This window comes from Oryctolagus cuniculus, chromosome 9, assembly GCF_051225735.1.
Source record: "Oryctolagus cuniculus isolate XC-2025 breed Fujian yellow rabbit chromosome 9, ASM5122573v1, whole genome shotgun sequence".
Lineage (NCBI taxonomy): Eukaryota > Metazoa > Chordata > Mammalia > Lagomorpha > Leporidae > Oryctolagus > Oryctolagus cuniculus.
In genome coordinates this window covers 35237185-35257133 of record NC_142875.1, presented here as the reverse complement: position 1 = coordinate 35257133, position 19949 = coordinate 35237185, and the positions used below count along the sequence as shown (strand labels likewise).

The 19949-nt window shown below is 40.7% G+C and overlaps 1 protein-coding gene across 30 annotated transcripts in view; it reads right to left on the bottom strand.

Annotated features, from left to right (window-relative positions):
* The window catches only part of MYCBP2 (MYC binding protein 2), a 303498-nt gene that overhangs the window by 241996 nt on the left and 41553 nt on the right, over positions 1–19949 (bottom strand). For all 30 annotated transcript variants that reach the window (XM_051850575.3, XM_051850577.3, XM_051850583.3 and 27 more), the window contains one exon: positions 2364–2579. In XM_051850575.3, the coding sequence (XP_051706535.3) occupies positions 2364–2579 (216 nt within the window). The remainder of the gene's footprint in view (positions 1–2363; positions 2580–19949) is intronic.

Sequence of the window (19949 nt, the reverse complement as noted above, 5' to 3'; positions counted from 1 at the left end):
GCCCAGGGAAAAGGCTTTTAGTCTAGCAGATAGGATGGTGGCATCCAATAGCAGAACACCTGGGTTTGATACCCAGCTCCTGCTCCTTATTCTAGATGGAATCCCCGGGGAGGTGTGGTGCTAGCTCCAATGGTTGGGCAGCCCACATCAGCCCTGGCTTTTGACATTTCAGATGTGAACCAGCAGACAAGAGTTCTGTCTTCTCTGTCTCTCTGCCTTCAAAAAAATTTTTAAAAAATAGTAAAAAAGAATGCCTGCAGCGTTGTGGCGCAGTGGGTTACAGCCGTGGCCTGCAGCACCAGCATCCCATATGGGCACTGGTTCGAGTCTCAGGTGCTCCACTTCCAATCCAGCTCTCTGCTATGGCCTGGGAAAGCAGTGGAAGATGGCCCAAGTCCTTGGGCCCCTGCACCCATGTGGGAGCCTAGAGGAAGCTCCTGGCTCCTGGCTTCAGATCAGCTCAGTTCTGGCCATTGCGGTCACTTGGGGAGTGAACAAGCAGATGGAAGACCTCTCTCTCTCTCTCTCTCTCTCTCTCTCTCTACCTCGCTCTGTAACTCTGTCTTTCAAATAAATAAAATAAATATTTAAAAAAAGCCTGATACTTTAATACTCATTTATCATGTTATAAAACAATATAAAATCGGTTATTCTTAATTACTTAGTATCTTTTCAAAATCTGCACACTCATGCAAAAGATTTCTCTGGGCTTTTGTTTTTCTTCCCAATACTGAACTTAAAAACAATGATTACTACAGAGCTGAGTGACTCACCCACACACAGACTGGAATCCGTACTTAACATGTATTATCCAGGTCTTGCAACCTTATATCCAAAGTACACTTTCTCCCTCTCAACCTTTTCTAATTAACCTAAGAAATTACAATTAGAGACCACAATCTCCACCGCTCTCAGGAGGGACTTATGTGAAAAAACCAAAGCATGCTTGTTTTTGATTAAAGCAGTAAGTAGAGTATGTGTAGTTAAGACACTGGAAAGAGAGAAAACAAGCAAAGTGAAGGGTCTCCACTCTTAACACAGGAAACGATAAGGACATTTGAAGATGAATGATTAAGAAACTGAAGACTTTCACAAAATCTACAAAACAGAAAGCAAGTCACCTGCTGAGAATAAGAACCAGCCTATAGGAAGAAGGAGGGCCTTAGCAGATTTGGAACTAGCCACCATGCAACAAAATAGAGAAACAGGACAGGGGCTAATGCTCTGGCACCGCAGGTTAACGCCCTGGCTTGAAGCACTGGCATCCCATATGGGCTCCGGTCCGAGACTCGGATGCTTCACTTCCAATCCAGCTCTCCGCTATGGCCTGGGAAAGCAGCACAAGATGGCTCAAGTCCTTGGGCACCTGCACTCGCGAGGGAGACCCAGAAGAAGATCCTGGCTCCTGGCTTTGGATCAGCACAGCTCCGGCCATTGTGGCCAATTGGGGAGTGAACCATTGGATGGAAGACCTCTCTCTCCCTGCCTATCCTCTCATATGTAACTCTGACTTTCAAATAAATAAATAAATCTTTAAAAAAATGTAAAATGCATGAATCTTCTAAAAGTTATATTTTTAAAAATGCCTATATTTCACCTATTCTGTTTAGAAATGACATCTACTCTAGAAAAATATATATATAATAACATTACAGTCTTGAAATAAACCAGTAAGTAAAGTGAACAGAGTACATTAATAGTTTGCTCTAAATGTTTCTACAAAACCAGTTTGTTTATATGTTTTTGGAGAATAAAGAAGCAATCTCAGAATCATGTCCAAGTTGGATCAGTTCACATACGACTTTTTCCCTAGGCAAGGGGAGTCAAAATAGCAGGAGCACAACTATAAGCTTAGGCTGTTGCATAGCCAGAAACCTCTCTGCTTCTATTTCAAAGAAAATTAAAATGTACTTACCCAGGGCTCCTCCCCAAGGGAACTCTCTAAAGCTCTTGACTGAAGGCAGTTTGTGCTTCCTCTCGTGCCCACCTTAGTAGCTGCTCACTGGCTCAGGGCTCTACTCCCACTTGGAAAGGCTCAACAGCCTCCTTACTAGCTGCCTCCAGCCTAGCACAGCCATTCTAGAGCTTCTGTACCTTTAACCTCATAACAGACTCTAGCCCACCGACCTCTGCCTGGGGTGATTAAGTACACCCCTCAGACTTACCAGTTACTGGCTTTGTTAGCATTCTGATTACAAAGGCAGTTTGCCTAGCCTGTCTCAAACCTGTACTTACATGAATATACTTATACTTGTTTTTTGTTCATAAGTTTTTAAAAAGCAAGAAACTTTAGCAATGCACACACATGTAATAAATCCAGAAAAGCTGTAGGTTGTGCATCTAAAGAGAATGTAGTAGCTTACCTTTGGAAGCTTGATAGGAGGCTCTTTGGATTCCTCCTCTTCATCACTATCTGATTCTCCACTCTGCACAGAGTTCTTAGATGCAAGTGCCAAGGAGGTTTCTTTCTTCTGCCATTCCAGAACGCAATGGCGTACATTGCAGTAAATATTGAAAGCAGAAGGATTACTATGTAGTTTGATATCTGGTATGATTACTGTATTCTCCAAGTTTTCAGACTGAAAATACAAGATAGAATATTTCAATTTCACATTTTTTTTTGACAGGCAGAGTTAGACAGTGAGAGAGAGAGAGAGAGAGAGAGACAGTGAAAAAGGTCTTCCTTTCCGTTGGTTCACCCCCCAAATGGATGCTACGGCCGGCGCCAATCTGAAGCCAGGAGCCAGGTGTTTCCTCCTGGTCTCCCATACGGGTGCAGGGCCCAAGCACTTGGGCCATCCTCCACTGCCTTCCCAGCCACAGCAGAGAGCTGGACTGGAAGAGGAACAACCGGGACAGAATCCGGCGCCCCGACCAGGAATAGAACCCGGGGTGCCAGCGCCACAGGCAGAGGATTAGCTTAGTGAGCCACGGAACCAGCCAATTTCACATTCTTTCCATCATCATCAATTCTTATTTTGAACAAAAAAAAAAAAAAAAAAAAGGCAACAAAGTTCAGATAGGCTAACTGATGTGTAGAAGTCATGTACATGACAGAACAAAGACATGATAAGTCTGTTGACTCAACTTCTGGAAGATTTACCACCATACATCAATATTTTTTGAGTAACACAGGAATATTCAACCTGATAAAGGCTGGAAGGGGACAGGCAGAGAACCTAACAAAAAGATCCTTTTATCTCCACAGCAGGCATACAACAAACAGAACTCAACTGCTAGTGTATTATATCAAAGCATATTAATTTGGTGCCTCTCTAAGGGAAAACAAAGATACTGCAGAGTATTAATTACCTACTACAAATACTGATTCATGTTTTAAAATCTTTTAAAGCTGATTTAGGGGAAGAGGCATTGTGGTGCCGCAGGTTAAGCCACTGCTTGAGAGACTTGCATCCCATTTCAGAGTGCATGGGATGGAGTCTAGCCTCAGCTTCCAATCTAGCTTACTGTCAATGTACCCAGGAAGCAGCCGATGATGGCTGCAATATTTGATTCCCTGTCACGTATGTGGGAGACCCAGATGGAGTTTCTTGTTTCTGGCTTCCTACTGACCCAGCGCTGGCTGTTGTGATCATTTCTGTCTCTCCCTCTCTCTCTGTTATGCTGCCTTTCAAGTAAATGAATAAAACTGTTAAAAGCAGATTTAGGGATTTATCCAGAAATTAGATCTCATGGGCAATAGTTAAAACACCACCTGGGCTACCTACATCATAAATTAGAGTACCTGAGGTTGAGTCCGGAATGCGCTTCCAATTCCAGCTACCTATTGATGAATACCCCTTGAGAAAACTGGATTTCCACATGCAGAAGCATGAAGCAAGACCCCTACCTTACACCTTAGACAAAAACACACTCAACATGGATTAAAGATCTAATTCTACAACCCGACACCATCAAATTATTAGAGAACATTGGAGATAACCTGCAAGATACAGGCACAGGCAAAGACTTCTTGGAAAAGACCCTGGAGGTACAGGCAGTCAAAACCAAAATTAACAATTGGGATTGCATCAATTTGAGAAGTTTCTGTACTTCAAAAGAAACAGTCAGGAAAGTGAAGAGGCAACCGAAAGAATGGGAAAAAATATTTACAAACTATACAACAGATAAAGGGTAAATAACCAGAATCTAAAAAGAGATCAAGAAACTCCAAAACAACAAAACAAACAACCCACTTAAGAGATGGGCCAAGGACCTCAATAGACATTTTTCAAAAGAGGAAATCAAAATGCCCAACAGGCACATGAAAAAATGTTCAGGATCACTAGCAATCAGGGAAATGCAAATCAAAACCACAATGAGGTTTGACCTCACCCCGGTGAGAATGGCTCACATTCAGAAATCTACCAACAACAGATGCTGGCAAGGATGTGGGGAAAAAGGGACACTAACTCACTGTTGGTGGGAATGCAAACTAGTAAAGCCACTTTGGAAGTCAGTCTAGAGATTCCTCACTAACCTGAATATAATCCTACCATACAACCCAGCCATCCCACTCCTTGGAATTTATCCAAAGGAAATGAAATTGGCAAATAAAAGAACTGTCTGCACCTCAATGTTTACTGCAGCTCAATTCACAATAGCTAAGACAAGGAACCAACCTAAACACTTATCAACAGAAGACTGGATAAAGAAATTACGGGATATGTACTCTATAGAATACTATACAGCAGTAAAAAACAATGAAATCTGGTCATTTGAAACAAAATGGAGGAATCTGGAAACCATCATGCTGAGTGAATTAGGTGTTTTAATTGTTAGGTGTTTAAATTTAACTGAAAAGTGATCCTTGTTAAATATAAGAGTGGGAATAAGAGAGGGAAGAGATGTACAGTTAAGCACAGGCTCATTGGTACTTGCTCCTATAGGTAGAGTTAGAAATGTACCAGGGGATTCCAATTTAATCCCATGAAGGTAGCATGTACCAATGCCATCTCACTAGTCCAATCAGTTTCAGTTCACAATTGATCATAATGATAGGATTAAGATTCAAAGGGAGCACATAAACAAGACTAGTGTCTGCTAATACTAACTGATAGAATTAAAAAGGAGAGAACGATCCAACATGGGAAGCAGGATACACAGCAGACCCATAGAATGGCAGATGTCCTAAATAGCACTCTGGCCTCAGAATCAGCCCTTAAGGCATGTGGATCCGGCTGAAAAGCCCATGAGAGTATTTCAGGCATGGAAAGCCAAGACACTCTGGCAAAAAAAAAGACCTAAACGAAAGATCTCTGTGAGTGAGATCCCAGTGGAAACAATGGGCCATCAAAGAAGGAGATACCTTTCTCTGAAGGGAGGAGAGAACTTCCACTTTGACTATGACATTGTCTAAATAAGATCGGAGTCGGCAAACTTAAGAGGCTTCCATAGCCTTGGCAACTCATGACAAGAGCCTAGGGTGATTACTGATGCCATAAACCAGAGTGTCAATTGTTAAATCAACAACAGGAGTCACTGTGCACTTACTCTTCATGTAGAATCTCTGTCCTTAATGTGTTGTACAATGTGAATTAATGCTGTAACTAGTACTCAAACAATCCTTAACACTTTGTGTTTCTGTGTGGGTGCAAACTATTGAAGTCTTTACTTAGTATATACTAAATTGATCTTCTGTATATAAAGATAACTGAAAAAGAATCTTGAAGAATGGGATGGGAGAGGGAGCGGGAGATGGGATGGTTGTGGGTGGTAGGGAGGTTATGGGGGGAAAAGCCACTATAATCCAAAAGTTGTACTTTGGAAATTTATATATATTAAATAAACGTTTAAAAAAATTGTAAAAAAAAAAAAATGAATACCCTTTGAGGCAACACGTGATGGTTTCAGTACTTGAGTCCCTAACAACCACATTGTTCAGCCCCAATGTGGGCATACAGGGAGAAAACCAGCCTGTGAAAGACCCCTATCTCTTTCCCTTTCGGATAAATAAAACCAAAATTTCAGCTGCTTGAGTTGGAATTAAACTGGTGCTTTAAATCAAAAAACTTTAATTTTCATCAACTGCTGTAATTTCATTCTCATTTAAATAGCAGTAAGGCCAAGAAAAGTGAATATTTTGGACATAAGCTTCCCTAAGCTCTTTCTCAGCTTTCAGTCTTCACAAAAGCATGGTAAACAATTTATCCAATGTTTCCTCGATTTTATTTTATTTAAAAGGCATAGAGATAAAGAGAGAAAGGGACAGTGAAACATACATTCCGTCCAGTGGTTCACTCCCTAAATGCCCACAATAAGCAGGGCTGGGCCAGGCCAACACCAGGAGCCCCGAACTCAATCTGCATCTTCCACATTGGTGGCAGAGGTCCAAGTACTTGACCTATCAGCAACTACCTTCCAGGGTGAACATTAGCAGGAAGATACATCAAAAGAGAAGCTGGGACTCAAACACAAGCATGCCAATATGGGATGCAGGTGTCCCAAGTAGCCACTTAACCACTATACAAAATGCCTGCCCCTGTGCCCACAATTTTATTCCTCTGATAGTCACTGTACTTTCAGGACCAACACTGGCATCACAAAGAAAGATTTTATGACATTTTACAAATGTGAATTGGCAGGATTACAGAATGTCCACAAAGAACCTAAGATAAATAAAATGATACCTCATGTGCCAAAAGGATTTGGGCACCAAATTCTATTCTTTTTCCATAAAGAATTGGGGAAAAAAAGAAGTATTCTTGTTAAATAACAAATATATTAAAGCTTAAAGTGGCATGTGAGTTGTGGGCATGTCTCCCAGACTTCCGAATAAATATTAGCAACCTAAATATCTCTCTAAATAAACCAAATATAAAATAGGTACACATCATGACCAATTAAAACAATGTTGTTACAACTCTAGAAAAGCACTCAGAGTAATCCCTATCTGGATGAAAATAACAGAGAAAAAACTTCAGATGCTAAAAATAAGCATGGGAACAGCACTTGACAAAAACCCAGTATCAACTCTTAAGTAAACTGGGAATAAGAAGCAATTTCCTCAACTTATAAAGAGGATCTAATACATATCCATAGCTAACACAGTAACAGATCAAATGCTTTCTGAATCCTAAAACTGCAATCAAAGCAAATGCATCTACCCTCAGCAACTCAATTCAGTACAACAAGTCAAGGAAAAAAAGAAAAAAAGGCACAATTAGAACAGAAATATGAAAGTAAATGTCTCCTTTTTTTTTTTTTTTTTTTGACAGGCAGAGTTGACAGTGAGAGAGAGAGACAGAGAGAAAGGTCTTCCTTTGCCGTTGGTTCACCCTCCAATGGCCGCCGCGGCCAGCGGGCTGCGGCCGGCGCACCGCGCTGATCCAATGGCAGGAGCCAGGTGCTTCTCCTGGTCTCCCATGGGGTGCAGGGCCCAAGTACTTGGGCCATCCTCCACTGCACTCCCTGACCACAGCAGAGAGCTGGCCTGGAAGAGGGGCAACCGGGACAGAATCCGGCGCCCCGACCGGGACTAGAACCCGGTGTGCCAGCGCCGCTAGGTGGAGGATTAGCCTAGTGAGCCAAGGCGCCAGCCCAAATGTCTCCATTTGTAGAGGCATGAAGATAATCTTAAAGAATTTGCAAAAATCTACATACTAGAAGCAGTATGTAGTGTGAGATACAAAACCAGTATATAAACATAAGTAATGTAGAATCTAAAAAACTGATCTCACAGAAGATAAAAGTATAATGGTGGTTACCAGAGGCTGTGGAGAATAGGGAGAAGAATAGAGAATGGCTGATTAACAGGTACTAAGTTATAGTTAGGAGTAAGAAGTTCTGACATTCTATTGCACACTAGACATGGATAATATACCATATATAAATATTCTAACTAGTAGAAATATCTTGAATGTTTTCACCATAGAAAATGTTAAATGTCTGAGGAGATAAATATGCATATCCTTATTACACATTACATAACATACACAGGTATCAAAACATCACATGGTATCCCATAAATTTGTGCAATTTAAAAAAAAAAAAATTTTACTTATCTATTTGAGAGAGAGAGTTACAGAGAAACAGAGAGAAAGGTCTTCTATCTGCTGGTTCACTCCCAAAATGGCCACAATGGCCAGAGCTGGGCTGATCCAACGTCAGGAGCCAGGAGCTTCTTCCTGGTCTCCCAGCAGGTACAGGGCCCCAAGCATTTGGACCATCTTCCACTGCTTCCCAGGCCATCGCAGACAGCTGAATCGAAAGAGGAGCAAATGGGACATGAACCAGTGCCCACATGGGATACTGGTGCCACAGGCAGAGGCCCAGCCTACTTCGCCACAGTGCCAGCCCCCGTACAATTTTTATCTTCAGTTAAAAATTTTAAAAATATCATTAATATATTCATATATTAGGAATCAAAATTGGAAAATAATTTTTAAATAATACCACTAAAGTCACAAACTGAGAACAAAGACTTGACGTGCCACTGAAGAAGATACCACAGAGGGTGGTTGTTTGGCATAGGCATAAAGATGTCACTTGGGATGGCTGCATCCCATATCACAGAGCCTAGGTTTGAGTCTCAACTGCATCTTCAAATCCAACTTCCTGCTAATGTACACCCTGGGAAGCAGCAAATGATGGCTAAAGTGCCTGGGCCCCTGTCATCCAGATGGGAGACCTAGACTGAGTTCTGGCTCCTGGTTTCAGCCTGCCCTGGCCTTGGTTACAGCAGGCATTTGGGTAGCGAACCACCAGATGAGGGATTTCTGTCTCTGTCTCTCTGCCTTTCAAATAAAATAAGATACACAGAGGCACACAAGCACATTAAAAGAAGTTCAGCATCATTAGCCATTAGGAAAAGGCAAATTAAAATAAAATGAGATACATTATACCCTCAGTAGAATGGCTAAAATAAAAGACAAGGATAACATCAAATACTGGTAATTATGCAGTCAGTGGAATATGCATACACTCCTGATGGGCAGCTAAAGTGACATAGGCTCTCTGCAAAAAAGTATGGCAATTTCTTGCATTACTAAAAATGTACCTACAATATAATACAGCAATTGTACTCTTAGGCTTTTATACCAGAGATATGAAGACTTATCTTCATGTAAAAAGAAGAGTACATGAATGTTTATAGCAGAATTAATCAAAAATAGTTAAAAGCTAGAAACAATCCAGATTCCTTTTATGGGTAAGTGATTATATAAACCATTTACATTTATATCATGCAATGTTAACTCAACAATAAAAAAGAAATGATCTACTGATATATTTAATAACTTGAAAGAACCACAAAGTACTGAGGAACAAAGCCCATCCTAAAAGATGATATAACATATGGTTCTATTTTAATAATATTCCTGAAATGTTAAAATTATAGAGATGGAAAAGAGACTACTGGTTGTTGGATACTAAAGAAAGAGTAAAGGGGCTGGCGCTGTCCCACAGTAGGTTAAGCATCCACCTGTAGAGACGGCATCCCATATAGATGCTGGTTCGAGTTCTAGCTACTCCACTTCCAATCCAGCTCCCTACTAATGGCCTGGGAAAGCAGTGGAAGATGGCCCAAGTGCTTGGGCCCCTGCACCCACATAGGAGACCCACAAGAAGTTCCTGGTTCCTGGCTTTGGATCAGCCCAGCTCCGGCCGTTGAGGCCATTTGGGGAGTGAACCAGCAGATAGAAGACCTCTTTCTCTGTCTCTCCCTCTCTCTGTAACTCTGACTCTCAAGTAAGTAAATAAATCTGACGAAAAAAAAGAAGAAAGAAACAAAGAAAAAAAGAAAGAGAAAGAGAGTGGGAGATTAAAGGAAGAATATAGCTGTGGCTATAAACAATACAAAGGATCCTTGTATTAGAACTATTCTATATCTTGACTGTGATAATGGTCATATAGGCCTACGCATGTGATAAAATTACATAGAACTAGATGGACTCACACAAATGACTACATGCAAAACTGGTGAAATATGATTAAGATTGATGGACTATATCAATGTTAACTTATTGGTTTTCAGACTATACCACAGGTATACAAAATTTTACCACTGGGAAAATGGGTAAAAGGTATAGAAGACCTTCTGAATTATTTCTTAGAACTACATTTATAACACAAACATCTCATAACAAAATAAATGTTTTAAAATAATAGAACTTATAACACCAAACATATAAAAGTATTATAGCTATATACTGACAACTAAAAAAATTCCCTGAATATAGAATGTTTAAATAAATGGAGACATATCATATTCATGGATTAGAAGGTTCTACATCATTAAAATTATACTTCTTTATTTTTTATTTTTTTAATTTTTATTTTTAACAGGCAGAGTGGACAGTGAGAGAGACAGAGACAGAGAGAAAGGTCTTCCTTTGCCATTGGATCACCCTCCAATGGCTGCTGCGGCCGGCACATCGCGCTGATCCGAAGCCAGGAGCCAGGTGCTTTTCCTGGTCTCCCATGTGGGCGCAGGGCCCAAGGACTTGGGCCATCCTCCACTGCACTCCCGGGCCATAGCAGAGAGCTGGCCTGGAAGAGGGGCAACCGGGACAGAATCCGGCGCCCCGACCAGGACTAGAACCCAGTGTGCTGGCGCCGCAAGGCGGAGGATTAGCCTATTGAGCCACGGCGCCAGCCAAAATTATACTTCTTAGCAAATACATAGATTCAACCCAATCCCAATAAAACTTCAGAAGCTTTTTAAAATGAAAATTCAGAAGCCCATTTTAATATCCCTATAGAAATGTGAAAGACACAAAGTAGATAAAAGAGTCTTAGAAAAAAATGACCAAAGTTGGAAAGCATACCATCTAATTTCAAGAATTACTCTTTAAAGTTACTGTTATCAGTATAGTACTGGTTTAATAAAAGATATACAGTTCAATTCCAGAAATTGTCTGAAACAAACACAAATAACTGATTTTTACAAAAAAGCCAAGATCAATAGAAAAGTCATTAAACAATTGGTGCTGGATCAGCTGAATAGATTATCAGTGTGGGGAAAAAAAGTGAACATCTATCTTACAATATGAATTAACTTGAAATAAAATGACAAACCTAACTGTAACAGTTAAAACTGTAAAATCTGTAGAAGACACTATAGAAAAAAGTCCATGCAATCTCTGGGGAGATGAAAATTTCTTACAAAAAAAAATCCATGAATTATATGAGGAAGAAAATCAACTACTTGGATTTATAGTAAACTGTGATAAACTCTTACACATGGCACAACTGCTTTGGGAAAAAGTTGTTCATTTTCTTAAAAAACTAAATATACATTTACCACACCACCTATAAGGCAAGTGGTAACACTGCAGGCATGACTGGTTATTCCTGGTATTCTTCCAAGGAAACAATGATTGACCCTTGGCCAATACCTGGGCATGTGGAGTTTTATGATTTGGTTATAAACACCTGGAACAATGGACCATGACTCCTGGCTTGTCAAGATTGATGATCTGCATCTGAGTTACACTATGCATCTAGACCTACAAGAAGTCTCAGACCCTGAGACTCACCTGGGTAGAGACATTCCACACAGTTCTCTGAAGCTCAGCTCCAGAAAGCAAGCATGTCCTGTGTGCTTAGACAACAAAGGACTAGAAAGTCTGTGTTGTAACTCTTTAGACACCACCAATATATATGTTTTTCCTGTTGTTTGCTCTTTGTCCTTTGTTGTAATAAATCTTAGCTGTGAGTGAAAATTGTTTTGGAGTCTCTTTCTGGCAAATATCACTCCAGGGTATTCACCCAAGAAAAACAAAACAATATGTCCATACTAAAGCTAGTATGCAAGAGTTCTTAACAGTTTATTTGCAATGGCCAGCAGCTAAAAACATCACCAAAATGCCCATCGACAGGAGAATGGGTTAGCAATTTATGATGTATCCATACAATGGAATACTAATATGCAAAAAAGGGATGAATTGTTGACACACACAATATTAACACAAATCATTATGTTAAAGGAAAAGAAGCAAGAAATAAAACAGTATGGGGCTGGCATTATGGCTTAGTGGATAAAACTGCCACCTGCAACACTGGCATCCAATATTGTACCAGTTCAAATCCTGGCTGCTCCACTTCCAATCCAGCTCCCTGCTAATGGCCAGGGAAAAGCAGCAGAAGATGCTAAGTGTTTGGGCCCCTGCACCCACGTGGGAGACCCGGGAAACTCCTGGCTCCTGGCTTTGAACTGGCCCAGCTCTGGGCACTGCAGCCATTTAGGGAGTACATCTGCAGAAGGAAGATCTCTCTCTTTCTCTGTATCCCTTCCTCTCTCTGTGACTCTGCCTTTCACATAAAATAAATAAATCTTTAAAAAAAAAAAAAGTATACATGGTATGGTCTATGACCAGATTATATGAAATTTTAGAAACTGAAAACAAATCTACAGTGGCAAGAAATACACCTGTGGGTGTTTATAGCCAGGGCTATAGACGGGGATGGAACACAGATGAGAAAACCCAGGGTGGTGACAAGAATGTTCTGAGCCAAAACCTGTGAGAATGGTATCTTACATAGCAAAGGGACTCTATAGATGTGAGTAACTTAAGGGTTTAAGATCAGGCTTGGATATCTGGGAAGGCCCAGTGCACCCATGAAGGCCTTTATACCTGAAAGAGAATGAAATGTATAGCAGGCAGAGTGTCAGAATGATGCAGCATGACAGAAGTCAACCAAATACTGCTGTCTTTGAAGATATAAAGAGGCCACAACCCAAGGAATGTGGGCAGCCTCTATGAGCTATAAATGGCAAGCAAACAGATCTCCCTACAGCTTCCAGGAAGAACACTGCCTTATCGATAGCACAGTGAGATCCATTTTGGACTTTAGACTTCCAAAACTGTAAGACAATTTGTGTTGTTTTGTAAAATTTGTTACTGCAACTATCAGCAACCAATACAGTAAGTTAATCAAGAGGTTTTTTTCCTAAAAACTGGTGTTTAAGATGGATAATAAGAAAGTTAAATGAAGGAAGTGGCTGATGTATGAGAAGAAACAAGAGAGGTCAATGACAGCAATAAAGAAAGACATGTAGTATCACTAAATGACATTGTAAAAATAACTGTGGAGGCTCAGGCAAGAGGGTGGCTAAGGAAGCTAATGCCAATACCAAACTCTCAACAGAGACACCAAGCTGAACAGCTAGTCACCTTCACAAGAGCTACAGAGGCCAGGTGAGAGATCACAGTGCCAGCTATCACTGTAGTAAGAACAAAAGTTGCATTAAACAAAGTAGGAAAGAAAAGTTATCACTCCATCCTCCAGCACCAAGTAAGGCAGTAATAAACAAACAACAAACAAAACATGAACAGAGGCCCTGCAGCAAACTTCAACATAGGGACTATCTAGAACTGAAACAGAAGTGTCCACTAGCTCAGAGCGAATAAACAGACTGTTTAGAACTTCTGCAATCATGGCCACAAATAAAGCCAGATTATGATAGCTAGTCTTTCAGTGGGCAGGCAGCATTGTACAGCAACCAGTATCAAGAACTTTCAGGGAACCATGAACTCTAACAAGCAAAGTAAGATGCTAGAAACCCACCATCTGGAATTGTAATTTTCAAAGCTTGGATGAAGATGTTAAATTATTCTTTTCTTTTAAAGATTTATTTGTTTATTTGAAAGGCAGAGTTACAGAGAGGCAGGGGGAGGGTGAGAGTCACAGAGAGAGACAGAGAGAGATCTTCTATTCCCTGGTTCACTCCCTAAATGGCTCCAACAGCCAGGGCAGGTCTGGGCCAGGGCAAAACCAGGAGCCTAGAACTCTATCCAGGTCTCCCACGTGAAGCAGCACTTGGGCACAAGCACTTGAGCCATCTTCTGATGCTTTACCGGGCACATTAACAGGGAGCTTGACTGGAAGCCAAGCAGCAAGAACTCAAATGGGTGCTCGTACGAGATGCCACATGTTCTTTTTTTTTTGTGAACCTCATGGTATGCAGAAAGCAAAAATCTGTAACAGACTTAACAAAAATGTTAAGCAAGGTATTAAAACATACTATTGGAGAAAATCACTTAACTACCAAGAAGATTATGAGAGGAATAAAGAAAAAAAAGGAACTACAATAAATTTAGAAAACCAGTACCAAAATAGCAGCATGTTCTTGGATTGGGAGAATCAGTATCAATAAAATGTCCATATCACTGAACATGATTTACAGATTCAATGCAATCTCTATCAAAATTTCAATGACAATTTTCACAGAACTTTAAGAAATATTACTAAAAACTGTAGGGATCACAAAAGATCACAAGCAATCAAATCAATCTTGAGGAAAAAGCACAAAGCAGGAAGTAACACATTATCTGACTTTAAAATATATTACACAGTGCTGGCACTGTGGTGTAGTAGATTAAGCCTCGCGTGTGGTGCCAGCATCCCATATGGGTGCCGGCTCAAGTCCTGGCTGCTCTATTTCTGCTCCAGCTCTCTGCTAATGACCTGGGAAATCAGTGGAAGATGGCCCAAGTGCTCCGGCCCCTGAACCCACACTGGAGACCAGGAAGAAGATCCTGGCTCCTGGCTTCTGAAAGGCCCAACTCAGACCATCGCGGCCATCTGTGGAGTGTGAGCCAGAGGATGAAACACCTCTCTTCTCTCTCTGTCTCTCCCTCTCTCTGTTGGTAACTCTGCCTCTGAGATAAATAAGTCAATCTTATAAAAATTGTATTACAAAGCTACAGTGATTAAAATAGCATGGATTGGGCCAGCGCCACAGCTCACTTTGCTAATCCTCCACCTGCAGCACTGGCACCCCGGGTTCTAGTCCTGGTTGGGGCTCCGGGTTCTGTCTTGGTTGCTCCTCTTCCAGTCCAGCTCTCTGCTGTGGCCCGGGAAGGCAGTGGAGGATGGCCCAGGTGCTTGGGCCATGCATTGCATGGGTGACCAGGAGGAAGCACCTGGCTCCTGGTTTCAGATTGGCGCAGTGCGCCGGACATAGGGGCCATTTTGGGGGGTGAACCAACAGAAGGAAGACCTTTCTTGCTGTCTCTCTCTCTAACTCTGTCAAAAATAAATAAATAAATAAATAAATAGCATGGATTGAATCTATAAACAGACCCATAGACCAATGGAAAAGAAAAGAAACCTAGAAGTAAACTCATACAACTACAGCCAATTTATCTATGACAAACATGCTAGGGACACACACTGGGGAAAGGACAGTCTTCAGTACATGGTGGGGGGAAAACTGGATATTCACATGCAGAAGAATGAAACTAGATTCCCCTACCTCACCAAATACAAAAAGAAATTCAGAATAGATTACAGACCTAAATGTAAGACCTGAAACTTTGAAACTTGTAGTAGAAGAAAACTTAGTGGAAATATTTCAAGACACTGGGACAGGCAAGAACTTTTTTGATCAAACCCAAAAAGTATAGAAAACAAAGGCAAAATTAGACAAACGGAATTTCATGAAATTAAAGAGCTTCTACACAGCAAAGGAAACAATCAATAGTCAAGAGACAAACTACAGAATAAGAGAAAGTATTTGCAAGTTGTATATTGGACAAAGGATTAATAATCAGAATATATAAGGAAATCAATAGTAAAAAAAAATACTAATCCAGTTAAGAAGTGATAGCAGACCTAAACAGACATTTCTCAAAGCAAGTCATACATGTGCCCAAGAACTCCATGAAAAATGTTCAACTGTCACTCCCCCACTCGCGGAGGAACGACACCGGACGCTGTTTTCTTTCCCCGGTCCTTCCCGGATTTGCTGTCGCTCCCCTGCCTCCGCGGAGGAGCAGCACCAATGAGCTCTCTGACCGACTCTCTCAAGGGGCCCCGCATGTTGTCTCTCTCCCCCTTTTATAGTCCTCTCCCACCAATCCGTGCTCTGCTGCCCACATGTTGAGCACGCTGCTTTCTTCCAATCAGAGGTTGGACCAGGAATCAGCTAATTGACGAAGCAGCTGTGTAAGATTTGTTTACTCCCTCTCAGCGCCATATGGTGGGAGATCAGATGCATAGAGTTAGTTTCAGTCCACAGTCTCAGTACTTATTTGTCTCCCGGGCGCCCTGCCATGTTGAGGGAGACGGACCCTGCTCCCCACATTCAACACTGTTAATCAACAAGGAAATCAAAATGAAAATCATAATGAGATATTACCTCACTCCAGTTAGACTGCCTACTATCAAAATGATAAAATAAGTGCTGGTGAAGATATGGATAAAGGACAACCTCTGTAAATTGTTGGTAGGAATGTAAATTAGTGCAGTTATTATAGAGAACAGCTAGGTACTTCCTAAAAACCTAAAAATATAACTGTCATATGATTGAGTAATCCCACTAATGGGTATATAAATCCAATAGAGATGGAATCAGTTTGCTGAAGAGACATCATCTGCACTCTCATGTTATTGTAGCACATTTACAATAGTCAAGAAGTGGAAACTACCTAAGGGTCCATTCACTGATGAATGTATAAAGAAAATGTGGTACATACATACAATTGGATTCTACTTAGTCATAAAAAAGAATGAGATCTTGTCATATGCAACAACATGGATGGCCTTTGAGGTCATTGTGTTAAATGAAGTAAGCCTAGCACAGAAAGACAAATACCACATGATCTCTCTTATGCTGAACCTAAAAACGTTTATCTCATAGTAGTGGAGTATAATACTAGTTATCAAAGGGTGGGGAAAGCAGGCGTGGAGGGCTGCAGAATGGCTGATTAGTGAGTACTGTTATAGTTAGATGGGACCAAGAAGTTATGGGTCAGGGGGTGGCAAGCATTGTGGCATAGTAGGTAAAGCCACCACCTGAGACACCAGAATCCTATATGGGTGTGGATTTGGTTCTGGCTGCTCCACTTCCAATGCAGCTCCCTGCTAATGGCCTGGGAAAAGCAGCAGATGATTACATAGTGTAATGTATCTTTCTCTGTTAAAAACAAAAACAAAACAAAAATCTTAATAGATTTTTGAATTTTCACCATTAAGAAATTTTAAACCCTTGAGTAGATAGATACGTTTACCCTGACTGAACAATATACAATGTATACATTTATCCAAATGTCACATGGTACCCCATAAATATGTCCAACCTCTGTGTCAGTTAAGCAAAGAGACTAACAATAGCATTTTACTATCTTATATGCTTACCAAGAGCAGGAAACATTTCTTACTCATTTTTGTATCCAAAGCACCCACATATAGTCAGCAGCATGCAATTAATGTGTGAATAATAAATGAATGAATTTATTTATTTTACTCTTAACACAGATGCCCCTAAAAAAAATACAAAGTACCAAAAGCAAAGGAAGAGTGCTTACTTATTAAAGACACTTAGTTTCTTAGAGACCAAACTGAAGGGCACGAAAGACCTTTAATTCCCTCCTCTTTCTAGTTAGCACATGCTACCATGTTGGGAAAATCATCACATGGAACCGTAGAAGATCCTTAGAAGATGTCTGTGATTCTGTACATAGCACCAATGAGTAGAAGAGGAACAGAAGTTAGAAATTGAACAACTATGTATTTATTCAAAGAATTTTTAAAAATATAGAAAGAGCCAGAGAGACAAAGACACAGAGAGTTCTCATCCCACTGGTTCAACTCCCCAGATTCCTACAATGACCCTGGGACACAAGCCTGGAGGAGAGAACTCAATCCTGTCTGCCATGCGGGTGGCAGAGACTCAATTCCTGAAGCCTTTACCTTTCCTGCTAGTGCAGACCCTAGGTACTCCAACAAGGAATGTAAGCATCTTAGCCCCTAGTCTAAATGTCTACCTATTAGAGGTTTTTTATAAATTAAGAATGCTATTTCCCTGAACACTAGAGAAACGGTGACTTGATCAGCCCTTGCCCTGACTGTTGATGAACAACTTAATATGTTATCCCTCTTAGTACTTTTTTGTTTGTTCTACTTAATACTTTTGGTTGAATACTGTAATCCATACACAGTTATTCTCAAGTGTTGAAACTTAACTAAAAAATGATCACTGTTAAATATAAGAGCGGGAATAAGAGAGGGGAGAGATGTGCAATTCGGGACATGCTCAAGCTGACTTACCTCAAACGGCAGAGTCAGAAACATACCAGGGGATTCCAATTCAATCCCATCAAGGTGGCATGTACCAATGCCATCTCACTAGTCCCGGTGATCAATTTCTGTTCACAATTGATCATAATGATAGGACTAAGAGCCAAAGGGATCACATAAATAAGACTAGTGTCTGCAAATACTAGCTGATAGAATAAAAAAGGGAGAGAACAATCCAACATGGGAAGCGAGATACACAGCAGACCCATAGAATGCCAGATGTCCTAAACAGCACTCTGGACTCAGAATCAACCCTTAAGGCATGTGGATCCGGCTGAAAAGCCCATGAGAGTATTTCAGGCATGGCAAGCCAAGACACTCTGGCAAAAAAAAAAAAAAAAAAAAACCTAAATGAAAGATCTCTGTGAGTGAGATCCCAGTGAAAAGAACAGGTCGTCAAAGAAGGAGGTACCTTTCTCTGAAGGGAGGAGAGAACTTCCACTTTGACTACGACCTTGTCTAAATATGATCAGAGTTGGTGAACTCAAAAGGCCTCCATAGCCTTGGCAGCTCATGACAAGAGCCTAGGGTGATTACTGATGCCATAAACAAGAGTGTCAATTTGTTAAGTCAACAGCAGGAGTCACTGTGCACTTACTCCTCATGTAGGATCTCTGTCCTTAATGGGCTGTACATTGAGATTTAATGCTATAACGAGTACTCAAACAGTATTTTTCACTTTGTGTTTCTATGTGGGTGCAAACTGTTGAAATCTTTGCTTAATATATGCTAAGCTGATCTTCTGTATATAAAGAGAATTGAAAATGAAACTTGATGTGAATGGAAGGGGGGAGGGAGAGGGAAAGGGGAGGGTTGCGGGTGGGAGGGAAGTTATGGGGGGGGAAGCCATTGTAATCCATAAACTGTACTTTGGAAATTTATATTCATTAAATAAAAGTTAAAAAAAAAAGAATGCTATTTCCCTATTCTATCCCCAAACCATAAGTAATTACAGGTGATATAATGAACAGATACTATTTATCTGTCTGCCCCATCAACACTTTCCTTAGGACAACCACCCCATTCCCATTCCCCATGGCCTGCTCATCAGAGTGCTCACCTACTGTCCCTCACAGGATTACAACTTTTCTCAGTCTGATCCATCAAAGCACCCATCTCTATGGCCAAAATGAATGACGCAATTCAATCAAAAATCCTACCGAAAACTTTCTGCTAGAACTAATAGAAGAGATTGTCTCTTGCTCAAAGAGCATGAGGTCAGTTGGAGTTGCCAGTAGCTTTATTTCTCAGCCATAGGCAGTACAGTACACCAACACAAAGAGGAAGGCAGAACCTAGAGATGAAGGCATGGATTTCATGACATTATTTAACCTCAGGATCCAACCGCTCTCATGATAGAGTCACCAAATAAACTCCATGCCCCATTCTTTTATTTTATCTCTGGGTTACTATTTCAAAGGACATTTCTCTCAGTTACAGCACCAAGAACACTAAATTAAAAGGGCAGGCAACAACTGCTTCTGGAACATAAATATGATATATGGGCCCAGCTAAGCTACTGCTGCTTTAATCCACAGTGGAGCGGTTCAGAAATCGTAGTTATGACTACTCTCTTTCTTCTGTCTAGTTTTCTTAATGCTGGTATTCAAGAAAAAAGAGACTCATATTTAGAAAGTGGGCAATGGTAACCAAAAATGCTTAAGTAAAAAGCCAGATGGTTATTATACAGAAGACATCTACATCAGGTATAAAATGAGACCCTTAATGTCTAAGGTCCCACCTACTTAAAATATTCCTTATTGCCCAGTCATCAGCATTCAAAAGAAATCCTGAAAAATTCCAAGAGTCTCCCTGATTATTGTCAGAAAAAGTCTATGATGAATCTAAATCTAAGTCCCAAATCCCAAGCCAGTTTTACTCAGGTTCCACTACACAACATCACAGTGAAAAAGAATAGAAATGAC